This window comes from Oryzias latipes, chromosome 17 (assembly GCF_053564925.1).
Source record: "Oryzias latipes strain Hd-rR chromosome 17, Olatipes_Hd-rR_3.1".
Lineage (NCBI taxonomy): Eukaryota > Metazoa > Chordata > Actinopteri > Beloniformes > Adrianichthyidae > Oryzias > Oryzias latipes.
In genome coordinates, this window is record NC_136253.1 from 6228169 (window position 1) to 6245561 (window position 17393).

Sequence of the window (17393 nt, forward strand, 5' to 3'; positions counted from 1 at the left end):
ATAGTGAACTAAAATTAAATCATTGTTGTTTTATAAAGATGATTTGTTGTTGAATCACATGAAGATATCATGTGATGTTGAAACAAAAGCAGAAGAACGCACAAAATAATTCAACGAGATAAATAAATAAATTAATAAATAAATAGTTGTGAGTGATTGAATCTAAGACCTTAAATAAATCTAGTACAGGAGAAGAAAATCTGATGACTTGAGACTTTACTGTGAAAATTGTCGCTGTAAATAACAGCGGACAGCCTTAGGGCCAAAGGGAAGATAATGGCAAAGGACAGGGTTTTATTTCAATTTAACAACTTATTGTTGTTTTCATTTTAAAAATAGTGTTATTTCACAAATGATATATGTTTATAATATATAATATATGTTTATAATATATGTGATCTAGTAAATGGGAATTTTTCGGGGCACTTTTTTTCTCCATATGTTGTGGTAGAGAGATCTTAAATATAATTTAACTCAATAATAATTCAATTCAATGCAATAATCCGGTTGCAAATACAGATAAATTCTCATAGACATTTATAATGAAGTCTAAATTATTATTACAAATGTACATTTCAGTTTTAATGGCATTCCAATTTCAATGGTCTATTTAGATATTTTTTATACCTTTAAACCATTCATCAAAGGAAGACCAGAGCACTTTAACATGCATACGCTCCAAAAACAAATGTTCCACGGTTTCTAATTGGAATGAGTGCTGGAGGAATGTTCCAGATTCAAAATGGACCGAAATACCATCAAAGCCCCAAAGAGGGCGCGAACATTTCATTTAAAAAAATAAAAAAGCTTTTATTTTGAAAGACTACCTGGATGGGCGTGTCCTGTTGCGGAAGAGGGAGTCCTTCATGCGTGTCTAACCGAGGTCAGCCAGACGATTTGTGAACAAGCAGTGGACTCTGTTAAAGAAACTGTGACATAAACAGGTAACCATTCTCTAAAATGTCCAGTTTACTGTAGAATGTCAACATTTTAGTCTGTTTTATGTGGTTTAAATGAGAGGAAATGGACACACGAGCGTTTATTAGCTTCGTTATCCGAAAAAATTAGCCTTTAGCTGTTCATGCTAACTAACTGCTCATCCTATCCGGACCATCATGTGTCAATGTGATTAAATGCGGAGGGAGAGGACGAACTCGGGAAAGATGTTTACTTTCTTAATTTAAAATTACATTTAGAAGATGATTTTTATGGATTTAACGGGGTTCAGAGAGCAGAATGTGTTTTTTTAATGGTGCAGGTTAACGGTCGGTCATTTTTTCCAGTCTGACTATTCTAGATCACAGTTATATAATGGCTTTAATTAGGTTTTCAGCTTTAATTTACTGTTCTTGCCTTTGGAGCAGACGCTCATTGATTTGGATGTTTCTGTCATGTGATGACTGACAGTCGTAGATAGGATTTTTTTTTCATTGAGATTTGTTCATATTCAGGGTTTTTTTGCATTTATGTTTCTGCTTGACAGCTTTTCAAATTTAGCATAAATGTTCCTTTAAAATTCAATGCAATGCTTTTTCTTAAGATCTGCTGTAAGAAAGTTGTAATTTTTTGACACCACATCCTAATGGCCAACATAAAAAAGCCAAACTAAAAAAGAAATATCAACCGACAAAACCCTTTGTTCATGAAATGAAGAGATTTAAGGCTTTAAGTTTTATATTATACTGTTCTTTTGAACCAGAGGTTAATTTAGACATTTGTCGATCACATTTCAAACTTTTGAATCCTTTCAAGTCATTAAAGAGGTTTAAAGATAAAAGGGGGATTCTTTTCTCATTTATTAACAAAGTAAAAGTCTCAAGAATTACCTTTTTTATTGTAATGTAAAGTGGAGGTTTGCTGCGACTGTTCAGAGCTTGCAGACCATTAATGTTTGGCTTTTTATTTCAAAAAGATCAACCCCCTTCTTGTTGTTGCTCAGCTTGCTTTTGCCCTTTTTTATTTCAGCACTTTGTTCGTTTACGATGCATTAATAATAGCTCTGTCTGTTTTATGTAACGGCGTTTCCCCGTCCTGAAGGTTAAATCCCAGCATCTGACTTCCTCAGCTCCAGCGTAACCGTGATGAGGACCGGACAGTTGCTCAGTCATGGATAGAGCGGCATGATGACACATGAGAGCCTGACAAACGCCCAGCTGTCCTTCAAGGCGATTGCTCTGCGCATGGTTGACCTTCCTCTGTTGGTCTACAGCTCCCTGGGACAGGTGAGTCTGAACGGATCACAATTCCTACAAAAGCTCCTCCTACGTCATGCATGCGTGGGTTCTTCCTATATATATCATGCTGTTTTTAGGCCTTTTATAGTAAACTTTATCCATATATGTGATAATAAATCACCTTTAGCACACGAAAGAAAATTTTTTTATTTTTAAAGTTCTTCTGTTTTTTAAACCCAGAAGTAAGACAACTCGATCTTTGGGTTTGTTGTTGTCAGGAATGAACATTATAATTCACCTAAAAGCTCAAAAGGTTGATTTAGCGTGACATAAACCCCTTAAAGTCCCACTCCGATCATTTTTTGATCGTCTTTCAAAGCATTTCCACTGCTCTTTTCGTTTGGATTATTATAAAACCTGTATCGTCTTCCAGGACATAGTTTCTGCAGAGCGACAGGAGTTAATTAGAACTTTATCTCCAAGTTGTGGTCGGGTCCGTTGGCGTGAAGTAAACCCGTCCCCATTTCCCATCACCCAAAGCTAAGCTATATGTTTACGCGTTGTTCCACTAGCTTACAGCCCCTCGCATGCCCAACCTAACATAAGCGGTGTAAGAAAAAGGGCGAGCGGTCTAGATCTACTATGCATGGATCTAGTCAGAGGCATCAGCATGTAGCGTATGTTTTACATCACTAATACAGGGCTCCAGACTGCGACCACTTGGTCGCATTTTGCGACCAAAATTTGAGAGTGTGCGACTGAATTTTACATCCAGTCGCACATGTGCTACCAGTAAATTTGCCTCCCCCACCCTCCGTATTTTTTATACATTAAACGTGGAAGGGGCACGTCAATGATCAATGAAATGAGCAATGAAATCATCAATGAGACGCGAGCGCACACGCACGCAGACAGACGCACACACTCGCGCGAATACTCATGAGACTGGAGCACACGCGAGCGCACACTCGCGTGTCATTGAGTGATGCCTGAGGCGGCCAATGCGTGTGAGAAGAATAGGGAAAGTCACTGTAAATGGCTAAAATAGGGAGCCGGTTTAGCTCGTGCTGGTTTACGGCGCCTTCCGTCCGTGAAACCAGGGGGGGGACGAAGGCGAAGCTGCAGCGAGACTGAAGGAGAACAGGAATTAGGAGTTGTCCTTAAAATTCAATTTCGTTTTAATTTGCCTCTACCCCTACCCCAATGATCTGTGATATTACATCTTTTAATGTAATGTATGTAGCCTTTTTTTATTCAGTTGGTATTTTAAATGATTTTAATTGATCAGTGAACTACAAAAAACCATCAGGACACATGTCCCATAATGCATTGTTTTGTAGTCAGTAGGGCAGCTTTCAGTCAGTTCAGTACTACATTTCCAGCTGCGTTCCGATAGGTTGGGGTCTTGCTTCCGCCCCTATCTGGTGATATTTTTGTTTTGATTGACAGGTAATGTCAGAGCAAAAACAAAAATATAAGTCTCACACCAGGTGATCTGTGCAGCGTTGAGTTCACCTGGGTGATCTCAAATTATTGTGCATCTTGGCTGCACCTATTTGGTGTCGCCAACATGAATTTCCATCCTCTAATGTTTACATACATTTAAGTATTGTTTGAAACTGTGAAATGACCGAAAGGTTACTACGGTAATCACTTGTTACTAAAAACTTTTGTTTATTCTAAATTTATGGTATTTTGTTTACTATTTCTACTGTCATGACAGCGATGCTGCTGTCAGTTTACCTCGTTGTTGCATCTTCAAAAGTGCAGAATAAAATGTGACGCTGAATTTGAAACAGCACATTGTAATTTCTGCATCTATTATTAAAGTATTTATTCGTAATACAGTGGAAACGAGTAGATTTGGTTAGAATGTTGATTTACGGTATGCGCCCCTAAATTTTCTGGTTGTGCCCCTAAAATTTTCAGTTGGAGGCCACTGTGCTCCTAGTGAAAAAAGTTAGTCTGGAGCCCTGTAATACGATCTTTTTCAAACAGCAGTTTTTTTTGTTTGCTCCTGATTCGCAGTTGAATAAAGAAATAGTCAGAAATGCAGTTTTAATCCTAATTTTCTTTATATACCATTTGAAAAATGCTACAAGAACATGTTAGAAACACCAAAAACACCATTTTGATCACTGAGGGTCTGTCATTTCGTTTTCAATGGTTCTGTCTTCCAAGCAAATACTCAAAACTACTTTTGAGCCTTTAACTCTGTACGGAGTTCATAAAAATAAAGAGAGAGAGTCCAATTCCCCCGACCATAACTAGTCAAATGTGAGGCGTGTGTGTGTGTGTGTGTGTGTGTGTCCACCGGCTGATGCAGCAATGCACGCCTCTTTTCTGGAACGCCGTCTGTTCTGACATGTGTGTTAGAGTTTAACACCAGCTGTGACTGTTTTAACACGTCTGCACTGTAACTCTTCTGCTGTGAAGATGGGAACAGAAACGTCTTCTTTCCTAAAAGGAGCATGTCTTGAACGTGTTTGTTAGGTTGTGGTTTTGGGAAGTGCCACGTGTGTCGTTTCTGCAGAGCTTTTAGTTTGTTTGTTTTTTTATGTGAGAGCCTGTTGTGCAGCGCTTGACCAGCAGCTCTGCTGATCATCTCAGCACAAAACCAATGACAGCTCACCGATTCATGCTGAAGCAGGCCAAAGGAAGACACCCACAGCACTAACCCAGACCAGGGACTCTTATGAAATGACTATTGAGGATTGTCATCCACTTGTTTGATTTCTGTGTCACTGATTAAACTTAGTCTGATGGGTTTGATCTTTGTTCTTTCAGCGTTTGTGTTGTTAATAGAAACTAGAAGGACCTGCATTTGCAGAAGAAAACGCAGCGTTGAATGCTTTATTGCTGAAGGAAAATGAAACCTAAAGGGTAATAATAAAAAAAAGAAAGAAAGAAACAATCAAACGTGACCATAAATGAAGTGAAAACAGCACAATAACAAAAAAAATATTTTAGTGAAAAATGCCAGAGTATTGAACCAGCGAGCTTCTGCACCAAGGATTCCCCATGGATTTTAATGGAGGCAAAAATCCTGGAATATCTTAAAAAGTTTAAGGATTTGAAGGAACAGAAAAGTAATAGCTGGAAAAAGAACATTTGAATAGTTAAAAGGTTAAAATAGCTGAAAAATTGTAGGAGTTAAGCTGCAAAAAATGGTGAAAGATACTATAATAAAAAAAGAGAAACAATGGGTTGAAAGCTATAAAGCATTCAACCCCGTTATAATCTTTAGGTGTGTGTGTGTGTATATATATATACATATTTTATATATATATATATATATATATATATATATGGAGCCAGTTTAGCTCGTGCTGGTTTGCGGCGCCTTCCATCCGTGAAACCCGAGTTCGACTCCGGGCTGCTCCCTGTTCCCTTCTCTACCTCTGCCGGTTCCAAGCCCGGTTTGAGAAGGTTGCGTCAGGAAGGGCATCCGGCGTAAAACATTGCCAAATCTACCATGCGACCTGTTCGCTGTGGCGACCCCTGATGGGAGAAGCCGAAAGTGGAAGTATATATATATATATATATATATATAATTCTTATTTACATGTGGAAAAATGAGCTGCTGCTGTTGCTCTACAGAAACTATGTCCCAGAAAACGACAGGTTTTTACATTTTGGCCACAAACAGCATTTTCATAATGAAAAGACGATGGGAGTGGGACTTTAAAGCTCATGATGTTGTTTGTGTTTGGTACCACACTGTCTCAGCTTTCTGCAGACAGAAGGTTGAAGGTCATCAGGGATATTTAGAGCTCCAGTTGGAATGACCGTTGAGGCTTTATCAACCTCTAAGACACACAAACACCTTTCAGTTATTCATCCATCTTGTGCCTCCAGGAAAAGGTCGTCTTTTCTGTCTTTGGTGGCTTGACCTATTTTAAATCTGGCAGTTCAGGACTAACTTTGAAACCTTCTTGCTGCAGTGTATTGTCAGAGATGAGGCTGAATTCTTTTCCTTCTTTGTTCTGTAACTGTCCTCTCTTTCTGGCCTTTAGGTGAGCGTCAGCACAGGTACCAAGAAACTGGTGGCAGTCGCCGCTCTTGGAACCGCGTCCCTCCTCCTGCTCGCTCGCCGCTTCCAGAGGAGGAAGGGCAAAAAGAGGTCTCCCTCGCTTCCATGGGGTCAGGTGGATCTGCAGTTTTTCCCTCCTGGCTGTGCAGAAAACGGTACCAAACTGTACTATGTTCTGTTTACTGTCACTTCTTGCTCAAGGGCATCTTAACACATGGGTGGGCAGAAACCTGCGACCAGAGGTTGAGCGCTCTGCCTCTGCGCCACAGCTGTCTGGCTTTGGAGGCAAAGTCTGGGCTAAATAAATGTCCTTTAGGGGCTTTGTGGGCAAATAAAGGCTAAACTTCAGGTTTTTGAAATCCCTGCTTCGTATTCAATCCGTTCATTCAAACATCAAAAGACATTTTTTGTCTTGGATGATGTTAAAGCAGCTTCATGCGGTACAACAGGAATCAGCGATTCCCTTTTATATCCAGTGAAATGCTGAAGTAAAGCCTGTGCTCTGTGGAGACGTGGATTGATCCGTGTGACGGAGAACACGTGAGCGTCTGCATGCTGTCCCCCTGGAACGGAAGCGAGCGCAGCAAAGGAACCAGCAGCAGAGTGGAGACAGTGTTGTCATCAGACTGGAGAACATGGATCACCTCTGGTTCAGTTTGATCACATTTAGCTGAAAACTGTGTTTTTGCTGTTTTAACGTGTTTAGTATGTTCGTTTTTCTGATGATGGAAGAAGATTACATTTGCATGTCTGAGGATTTCTTGTGAATCCGGAGTTCAAAGTCTTCCTGCTCTGCTCTATTCTGATCATCACCTGCAGACAAACAGATCCATGAACGTCTTTGTTTTCCTGGTCTGAGCTGGGATCTGGATCAGAACTGGACGGATGGATAGCTCTGATATTGTTCCCCATTTTTGTTGCACCGCTAATGTTGGGTTGGGATGTGAGGGGCTGTAAGCCAGTGGCAGAGCGTGTCAATAAAGGGGTGGTAGGCCTAGCGTCAACAGTCCCACCTACAACTCAGAGAACTCCTGCTGCTCTGCAGAAACTATGTCCCAGTTGGGATCACTTTAAAAATGGATGAAAAGATGTGGAACTTTCAACCTTCTCTTCTTCGTTTTTACAGACAACACCAGCCAGAACCTCTCGGTGTCCCTAACCTTTGACCAAAGCGCCTCCTCTGGATCTGGTTTGGGTCTAACGAGAGATGATCAGAGGGTTTCCAGGTCCCTGCTGAGTCTGGCTTCGGTAAGATAAAGACCGACTCTAAAGGAGATTTCCTTCTCATTTCCAGCCTCAGAGCTCAGACATCGTAGTTTGATGGGAGCAAAAAGGCTCCTGCTCTTTTCACCGGCCTCCCTGATCTCTGCAGATAGAAAGCCTGAACTCCTCCAGCAGCAGCACCTGTGCAAATGACTCCACCTGCTGGGACGGAGCAGGAGACGCAGAGGCCGGCCTATCTGTGGCCACACCTGAAAACCTCTACTTAATGGGTGAGACACGCTGTACAGTCCCTGTGAATCAGCGTCTTTCTGGGTGACATCAGACTTCCAGAAGCTCTGCGTTTGTTTTCCCGGCGATCAGGGATGGATTTGTTTGAGGAGGCGCTGCGGCGGTGGGAGGAAGCGCTGACGTTCAGGAGCAGGCAGACGGAGGACGATGCGAGCTGTGCCTCTGTCAGGACGGGAGCTGCAGACGCCATCGCGGAGGTGACGGGTTCCTTCTCTTTTCCTCCGTGATCTTTTTCAAACTGCATTTTTTCATCTGCTCCTGCTCCAGACTGTGAGCTTACTAGACAGATGATCAGAGCCGTCTGAAGCCTCAAAGCGGCTTTCAGGATCCGCTGACGGACTTTGTGGGTTAAAACGGATCAAAGCCAGTTTCTGAATATAGGGGATGAACAGAAGCTCATGTACTCCACAGAGTTCATGCCATGGAAGTATGACAGGGAGTAAATCATAAATCAGCCGTGAAGAGTATTTATACCTCTGTGTACGTGAGCTGGAACATGATTCTCAGCTCAGACACACTGCTGGACTCGCTCTAAACGAATCCCAGATGCTATCCTTATCGGAACAAGGTGGAGCTGGAAGAAATCCTAAACTGTATTTTCAGCGTTTCCCAGTGGTCTGTTACTGAGAATGATGCCGTTTTGAGGCAAAATCCAAAAACCTGTGACGCTTCATAGGACATAGTTTCTGCAGAGCGGCAGGAGTTCATCAGAAATTGTCCTCTGAGTTGTGTTGGGGGAGAGAACACTGTTTACACTCCCTTGCTAGCTTACAGCCCCTCACAACCCCAACCTTTTATTATCGGTGTAACAAAAATGGCAACAGCATCGTAGCTATCCAGCCGTCCAGTTCTGATCCAGATTCCAGCTCGGAGCAGGAAAACAAAGACGTTCATGGATCTGTTTGTCTGACAGTGGATGATCAGAATGGAGCGGAGCAGGGAGACTGTGGCCCCGCCCATTTCACTAGCTGCGTCACGAGAGCTTTTAAAACTGTTGTTTTTATCTGCTCCCTGATTCAAATAAATACTCAAAATGCAGTTTGAGCCTTAATTTTCTTTACATCTCTCCTCCAAAATGCTAAAAGAACTTGTTTAAAACACCAAAAAAATTAATTTTAAATTTCTACTAAAATGTCAAATGTTACGTTTTTTCATTGACTTGAGCTTTTCCAGCTTTTCTGTTTGTCTTCCTCGTGTTTCTTTGTTTTTAGCCTGATGATGAGTTGGTCTTAAAAGGAAGGGGCTGCTTTAGTGTCTCTTCCTGTCATCACGCTGCTGTGGTTTGATGCTCCATCATGTCCATCAGACCACAGCTGAGGGTTCAACTCTCACTTTGATGAGACGATGACAGAAGCTTGAATAAAGCTGGTCAGCTGCCACCTGGACCGAAACAGGAAAGTCTGACCACAGATTGTTTGGTTCCGCGTGGCTCTGAGCCTGGTTTCTGTTCCGTTTTCAGGATGTGATCAGCATGGAGTTCGTCCACCGGCTCAAGTCTCTGCTGGAGAGGGCTTACCACCTCCAGGAGGAGTTTGAGGGAGTGCTGGGCCTGTCGGAGTCGTCCTCTCACAGCAGCAGCAGCAGCCAGGGTGAGTGGCTGGAACCGGCCTCCGTCTGGACAAATGTGGACCTGCAGAACAGCTTAAAGCAGGACGTTCATGGCGGTCAAAACCACAGGAGTCTGGAGCTTCTACATTTCCTCCAGCTCCAACGTTTGACCGGAGGTTTCTTTGTGGAGCTTCAGTCCATTGAGATCGGAGTTTTCCTATGAGAGTCATGTTTAGTTTTCTTCACAGAGGCTTTCAGGGAGTCCTGTGTTTACAGTAACCCCCTTCTCTCCTTCCTGTTGCAGCTCAAATGGCGGACCTTTTGGCGAGAGACGATCTGGACGACGCCTGTCTGAGGGACAGCATCAGCATCGCCTCCACCGATTCATTCGTTTCTGCGGCTGAGGTTTGCAGGAATACCCCTTCTGTGCTGGCAGAGGAAACTCTGTCCTGCTCCTCTTCACAGCGCCTCTTAATCTGAGTCCGTCTGAATCCCGGAAGCCCCGGCTGAGTCCCAGCAGGGCTTGGACTGGAATAGCTCTGCTCTTGTGTCTACCAGGACTTCCTTGATCTCTTTTACTCCTTAAGTCTTGGAGGGTTTGAGCTCCGCTTCCACGGCGACATTTGACCCCCAAACAACAACTTAGGATGTGCTAACAGACCCCACTTTAACTAAAAATGTTCATTTACTAGAAATATGTTTGTCATATTTAAGTGGCCGGGATAGGCTCCAGCAGCTCCGTGACCCTGAAAGGGACAAACAGAAGAAGATGAATGAATCAATGTATATTTAAGTCATTCATCATCACGTTTCTCATATTTCTGTTGACATCCAGCCTTTAGCTCTTTGCTCTGTGGATTCTAAGCATGAAACCATCACTATAGTCTTTTTTTAATTTTTATTATAACAGGATTCCAGCTGCTGCAATGTCTAATTTAAAGTGTTTTTCACAGATGGAGCTCTATTCAATATTTTCCTAGTTTTTGTAGCAGAAATGAAGATTTAGTTTTCTAAAGTAAATGAAAACGGGTTTGTTTCTTGGTAAAATCCATGTTTGTGTTCCGTTTTCAAGAGAAGCGGCATGGATTCAAACCCGCGGTGTCTGTTTCAGCCCCAGGCGGGGGAGCAGCGGGACCTCAGAGGGGTTTTCGCTCAGCATCCTCTGTACGAGGAGGCGCTGCAGATGGCGGAGGAGGGCCAGATCTCCTGCCGGGTACTGAGGTGGGACCTGCAGCCGCTTTGAGGCCAAAGAGCTGGATCTTTTTCAGAACCGTTTGTGTTTTACTGGATTGACAGAACGGAAGTCCTGGGGTGCCACGGGGACCTGGATTTCCTGGCCAAGCTGCACTGCGTCCGGCAGGCGTGTGAGGTACGGCCTGATCAGATCCTTACAGCCTCATGTTCCTGCTGTAGAGGTGACCTGGAAAAAGCTTGAAATAGGAAAAATCATAATAAAAATAAGAAATGCCTGGGCTCTATAGGTTTTTATAACATTATCCAAGTCCTTATAAATGTAATTTTATGGTTAGTCCATTTCTACCAACTTATCCTATAGTTAAATAATTCCATCTCATATATTTCCTCCATTTTCATCTTCTGCAGTGTTGGTCACTCTGTCTTGTACTGTTGTGATGTTTTCTTGCCTGCAGCTAAAACATTTTTGACTAAATATCTTTGAGTACATGTTCTGATATATTGCCAGATACAGACATAAGCATGTCTTTGGTATATTGTAGCCCAGGATCTTGGTTATAATCTGGTGAATATTCTTCCAAAGCTTCAGAGCCAAAAATATGGGAATGATCTACGTTTATGTCTCCACATTTCCTCCAACATGGCTGTGGCACTGAAGTGTCGGGTTTGTGACTTTTGGGGTTAGAAAATATCTAATTGTGTTTTTCCAACATGTCCGTGATGAAGTGGATGAATTCTGTGTTTCCCAAATCTTCATCTGATATTTTTATGTGCAGTTCCCTTTCCCATTTCTTTTTAGTATATGTGGTGTTTTTCCATTAGGTTTTTATAGAGCGTTGATATAATTCTGTGTTTTAGAATTGTAAATTTCAACAATAGTTCAAATTCCATCTTTAAAGAAACCTTTATTCTGTTAAAACCTGAAGTGGTCATGGTCAGTCAAGTTGAATTTCTGTTTTAAAGTTTCAAAATGTAGGACGTTTCTATTTTTTATCAATGTGCACGTGGCTGTTCTGCCTTTTCGCTTCCATTCTATAGATTTTTTTGTGGTGAGAACCTGGAATGACGTCCCTATCGTAGGTTATACACCAGAGAACATTTTTGGATTCATTATTAAAGCGTAATTATGATTATACTGTTTCTTAGCCCAAATAAAATCATTATTCTTAGTCATTTTCTAAGACATCTATAATCTGCATTACTTTGATCTTCTCCTGATTTACCACAATATGAGTAAAGAAATACTCAGAAATGTAATTTGAAGCTTAATTTGTCTTCATACACGTCCTCCGTCATCAGAAATGGTCGTCCCATTTTTCTGATGTCCTAAAATATGACTGCAGTCTTTAAATTTAGCATAAAAACAACCTAATCCTAACTAACAGACCACTGAGAAGGCTTTGAAAAGAGTGGAACTTTAAACCTCCACCAGTCTGGTTCTCTAGAGGTGAGCTCCCAAATTTCAGCAAAATTGATCCTAAAAAGTCCTGAGGTCCACTTTTTGTTTCTGATGCTTCAGCAGCGTCTTTACGGATTTCTCCTTTTGCCATCGTTTCTATCATTTGGCTTAAATTGAGGTTATTTCCAAGGTCATTGAGCAGAAAACCGTAGGCAGCTCGACGTCAGATGTAATGACTTAAGGTGGTTGTTGTCTGCAGCTGATTCTGTGCGACCGGACGACCAGGATGTTTCTGGCCAACACGGGAAAGAAGATCCTGTCTTCCATCATCGTTCAAGCTCAGAAGGTAAAACTGACCGTCGGCAAAACCATCTGCATTCCTGGGGGGGGTCTCCCCTAAATGTCCCCGTCTCCTCCCAGAGTCCAAAGAGGTTCGAGGATGTGTTTGAGGAGATGATCTCCTTCCTGGAGGAGGCCAAACACTGGGAGGACACGGAGGTGGAGCTTGCTGCACGAGGGGTTTGTCTGCGCCCATGCCTCAACCTCCTGTTCCGGAAGAAAGCAGCAGCAGTATATAATGACTCTCATCCCCCCCAGGTGAAACACTTGAACTTCTATGACGTTGTCCTGGACTTCATCCTCATGGACTCCTTTGAGGACCTGGAGAACCCTCCTTTCTCCATCCAGAATGTGATCAACAACCGCTGGCTGAACAGCTCCTTCAAGGAGACGGTGAGAACGTTTGAGTTCAGGAGGCTGTTTGGTTTGCCCACTTGGTCCGGGTGAATAGTCGATTCTGATTGGCTGCAGGGTGTCCATTAAAAAGTCACAATGGACACCTAAGAAAATAAAAAAGAAGTTTCTGGTCACGTAGCCTGAATGTTCAACGTTGCAGGAAACCGACGCAACAGAACCTTGGAACACAGGTGAACAGACGCTAGCCCACAGCAGAAAAGACCTTTGTCCTTCAAATGTCTTACAAATAATGTCATTAATGAATAATAATTATTATTCATTATTGACAGAAATTTTTCGTTGATCCACATTTCATCGTCTGGACAAAAAGATGCGTTAAGGGATAAACTTTCCCTCTGAAGTGATGCTTTGGATCACGTAACACGACTTTCCACCGCCGCCGCAGAGTGAGGTCGGTGCAGACCTGATAGTTGCCATGATAACATGTTGCACTGCGTATAAAATAGTCCACTACTTGTGACAAAAACGCGTTTAAATTCAAGTTAAAAGTACAAATAACTGAATATTTATTTCGTTGGGTGACTGTGGCATAAGCGAGGTAACGCCCGACGAGCTGTCCATTATCAGAAATCAACGGACGAAGAACGGATGAACCATCTGATGTGAAGAGGAGGATGGTAGCTTTGGTGAAGTCCGTTATCTGATGATGGACTAACCCAGGGGGTCGGGAACCTATGGTTCGCGAGCCATATATGGCTCTTTTGATGGTCACATGTGGCTCGCAGACAAATCTTTAATTATACTTTTTTTTTTTTTATTAGACCAGTCCTTCTCGGGCGCGATGCGATGCCAGAGGCGCGCAGTGGTAGCGGTGCTTGGAGAAAAAAAATCTGTGCCAGCGCTATCAGTTACTATTATCTATTATTTCACAGAGTTTGTACCAGCCGGAAACCTGTGAATTGCCGTGCCTAAAACTGCGTGCGAGCTCCCGTCTCTGAGAAAGAGCGCGCAGTAGCGGGGACGGGATGTGTGAGGAAGAAACCAGAGGGTGGGGGTGAGGGGGTTGTGGGCACGGCCAGTAAGGTGAACAGCGCAGGGATTGTAAAAACGTAAAACCTGCTTCCCGTCACTCACTGCAGCGTGTGAGTGTGTGTTTGGCTCCCCGTCTGCATGTGATCAGTCTTTGTCACATCTACACAACATTCATACTAACCTACAATGTTATTAAAAAGAATCCACAGACTTATTGTAATTTAAAAATGTTGAAATTAAATCAAATACACATATTCATTTGTATATTTAGTTTTAAACATATTGTCGCGGACTGAGTTAAACTTGGCTGTTGGGCCGCGTTATAAGTTCTGGAGTTCATTAAACGCATCAAGCAGAGATCTGATTGGCCCTCAGTTCTGTCACTCAGCCTGTTGTTAGGTAATTTGGACCAATGGGGTTCAGCTATGGGCAGAATAAGGGAAATGGGAGGGCTGGAGCGGGAGCAGGTGAATATAAAATTGGTAGAAGCGCTCTCGTCTCGTCTCGTCTCGGCGGGAGAGATTCAGGAGTTGCTGAATTAATTGTGAGGCGTTTGTTGCGGCCTGCAGTAACCAGAATAAAGAACCTTAAAAGAGGTTAAGTCTCCGTGCATCAGTGTGGGAAAGGGACACTACATTATTGTATGGCTCTTTCGAAATTACATTTAAAAAATATGTGGCGTTTATGGCTCTCTCGGCCAAAAAGGTTCCCGACCCCTGGACTAACCCCTTATACCATGGTCACGCCCAAAACAGATGTGTTTAATCAATTTTGATGAGCTACTTGACCGGAACTACTTTTTTAGATACACATTATCAATGTCCATTATCGCTTTTTAATGCACACCCAGCAGCCAATCAGAACCAAGGATTCACCCGGACCATAACAGAAATGAATGGACTTTGCAGAAGCAGGCGTCCTCCGGTTTGCCATCTCGTTGGGTTCTACCCCTAACGAATTCCACGGGTTCACACTACGTAGAACATTTACAGCCGTGGACTGACAATGTGCAGAAAGCAGGAGAAGCTCAGAAACTGTTTCAGAAGCGCGTGTACAACCCATTTCTGCCGTGTGCTGTTTTCAGGCGGTCGCATCGAGCTGTTGGTCCGTCCTGAAGCAGAAGAGGAAACACATGAAGGTTCATGTCTGACATCCTTCACTTGTTCTAACATGTGCTGTCACAGGACTGACATGTCAATGCAATGCATTGTTGTTTTTACTGTCAGGTTCCTGATGGCTTCATCGCTCGCTTCTACGCCGTGTGCGAACAGATCAGTCCAGTTCTGGCCTGGGGCTTCCTCGGCCCAGAGAGCTCCCTGCAGGACCTGTGCCGCTTCTTCAAGGTCAGACATGTGAAGGTGCAGCTTTGGGGACGGCGGAGCCGGACGTGCAGAAACCAATGCAGCGTGTTGTGTCTGCAGGAGCAGGTGCTGCACTTCCTGAAGGACGTATTTGATCTGGATAAGGTGCGATACTCCACGGTGGAGAGCATGGCGGAGGACACGCTGCACCTTCTGCACCGACGCGCCGAGCTGCTGCTGGCGTACCTGGGAGCCGAGCACCTCCCGGCCCTCGGCGGCTGCGGTGGCGAGCGGCCGCTGCTCCCCACGGCCCTGCTGGAGGCGTCGGTACAGTGAATTTCCAGCTGTGGTGTTGGGGTGAGCCAACACTTGGACCAAAGGAAGCGTATTGGTGCAGATGTGCCCCCACATCTCCATGGTGTTGGATGTGAGCTTCTCTACAGTGCCATGCCTCACAGATCATAGCAATAATGAGAATCCACCGTGCTGCGATGATTATTTAGAGCACATACGCAGTTTGTGTGACGCTGCAGGTATTTATTTGACTTTCAACAGGGTTATCTTGTGATTTTAGCTGCACCTGTGTTTTCATGTGAAGGTGATCATCAGATCAGCTGAATGTATCCTGTTTAATGTCAGCAGTGCAATAGTCAGATGTTCATGCTGCTCGTGGTAAAGCCACGCCTCCTCTGAGGGGGAGGGACAGAATATTTAAAGGCGGTTGCAGGGGTAGTCGGCCAGTAAAGGAGAAAAATATCGTCATTGATTTGTGCCAGTCTTTGAAAATGGGCAACACAAGCAGCCTTACCGTCAACGCACACACGCCCACGTCTGTCCGCGTGTTCTTCACTGCCGTGTTGAGACTTCGCACACGTATGTTCATGTCAGCGCCACCTCGCAGCTTCTGAAGCTTTTAGCGGTCTGTCCCAGAGGAGCAGTGAATGAGATTTTTTTAGGGTTTCTGGGAAACTGCAGAATGATCTTCAGTTTGCCATGACCCTTGTGGGGTCATCTGGACCCCATGAGATAGAATGAAGTATTTCAGTCACAACCCTGATTGAAAACTGAATGGGCTTCCTGATTTGGGGTCTTTGGGCACCTGGTTGTTGCTGCTTTGTGAATGTGTGGCTTTGTCGTTTGTCAAACCAGCAAATAAAGGCTAAAAAAATGTGGTTTTGTCCCCAACTTCTTCGTCCGGACAGCAAACTCCCAACTCCGGAACATTTTATAACAACTTTATTGATGAGCAGAACAATTGAAAAGATCTACAAAAACAGATTTTTTTTTTTTACAACACATTTTAGAAACCTTGTTAGTCCTCTACACCCCTCCAACTGTGTGTCTGAGCTGTTCACATACACAACCTGACAGAACCCTTCAGCTACTGAACTCTAAATATTTGCATGTGCCAATGAAGTACAATGGTTCCTGCTCTCTCATCCAACCATCACTGTAAAGTACAGCAGTGAAACAATCCGGACGGGAAACACATGTATCTGACCACAACGTTGCAATCACAGACGTTACATTTGAATGCGTTGCTGCTTTACCTTATGACTGGAGCTCTTGAACGGTCTACGTTCAGCAGCAGAGGGGGGGCACAAACTACGACACGGCCTGACTATGACCTAAGCCTGCAGCATCCTCCAACACTGTGAGCAAAGAGGCAGCAGCGTTTCAGTAACAGATTGTGCATCGCGCCGGAAGGCAGATTCAACTCTCCCCCCTCCCCCAGAAAACAGCATGGTCATGTATGGCACCCTCCTCTCCTAGCATTGCAACACATTGCTAACTTCAGAGCATGCAGTCAACACCAGAGACGACCACGAGGATCCGTACAGAACCCGCAGAACTTACCAGGGTAAAGCTCACAGCATGTCATTATATGGACTTTTTCTCAGAATCATAATGTAACAAGTTATGCAGTTCAATGAAAGCACATCATTTAAACAGCTGATCATACCGTCACTATTCTTCACACTAAAAAAATGCATTGAGGCAGGTTGACAACAGGTAAGCATTTCTGTGCAATTCAATAGGTCAAAGGTCACTCAACAGAATACACTTGTTTCCTTAGGTTTCGCTTACCTGTGTTATTGCAGCAGAACCTAAGGTGCAAGGTCTGGGAAGACACTGCAAAGATCAGATATAATCGCACTGTTTTGCCGTCAGTGAACAATGCAGTCACATTAATTCCCACTTTCACGTTGGACAAAGTTTTCCCGGATCACGGCTGAGCTACAAAGCACTTCTGCTACCGGCATTCCACATGCTTACATGGGACATGGAGACACATCGGCAGAGGCCTAAGCATGCTACGCTGGCTGGAGGTAGGCAGGGTCAGAAAGATTCGGACATATGGCACCTCGAGGTCAAATAGGGAAGAGCGCCACACCACATCCTTTAGATCAGGGGCGAATCAGTAAACGTAAACCCTCACTGAGGACCAGACAGGCCTGAAACGCTACCAGAACATCACAGGAACTCAAAGGTCTGAAGGTTAG

The 17393-nt window shown here is 43.6% G+C and overlaps 1 protein-coding gene across 4 annotated transcripts; it reads left to right on the forward strand.

Moving 5' to 3' along the window:
* Positions 1-780: 780 nt before the first annotated feature.
* Positions 781-16061, forward strand: miga1 (mitoguardin 1). Of its 4 annotated transcripts, none has more exons than XM_023965088.2 (16): positions 781-944; positions 2038-2222; positions 6191-6362; positions 7334-7455; positions 7580-7700; positions 7792-7916; positions 9179-9308; positions 9572-9672; positions 10340-10488; positions 10564-10636; positions 12120-12206; positions 12281-12379; positions 12458-12592; positions 14673-14726; positions 14815-14931; positions 15010-16061. In XM_023965088.2, exons 2-16 carry the CDS (start codon positions 2121-2123, stop codon positions 15223-15225), a joined length of 1803 nt encoding a protein of 600 aa, XP_023820856.1. In that variant the 5' UTR covers positions 781-944; positions 2038-2120; the 3' UTR covers positions 15226-16061. The 4 variants fall into 4 exon arrangements, with proteins under 4 accessions (XP_023820856.1, XP_023820859.1, XP_023820857.1 ...); XM_023965091.2 differs by having other exon boundaries at positions 10379-10488; XM_023965089.2 differs by having other exon boundaries at positions 804-944; positions 2066-2222.
* Positions 16062-17393: the final 1332 nt, after the last annotated feature.

Excerpts from the sequence above, each read along its gene's own strand:
- miga1 (XM_023965088.2), top strand. The coding sequence starts at position 2,121 with ATGATGACACATGAGAGCCTGACAAACGCCCAGCTGTCCTTCAAGGCG. Across the intron at positions 7,917-9,178 it reads CTGCAGACGCCATCGCGGAG|GATGTGATCAGCATGGAGTT; the intron begins GTGACGGGTTCC and ends TTCCGTTTTCAG. Across the intron at positions 9,309-9,571 it reads CAGCAGCAGCAGCAGCCAGG|CTCAAATGGCGGACCTTTTG; the intron begins GTGAGTGGCTGG and ends TTCCTGTTGCAG.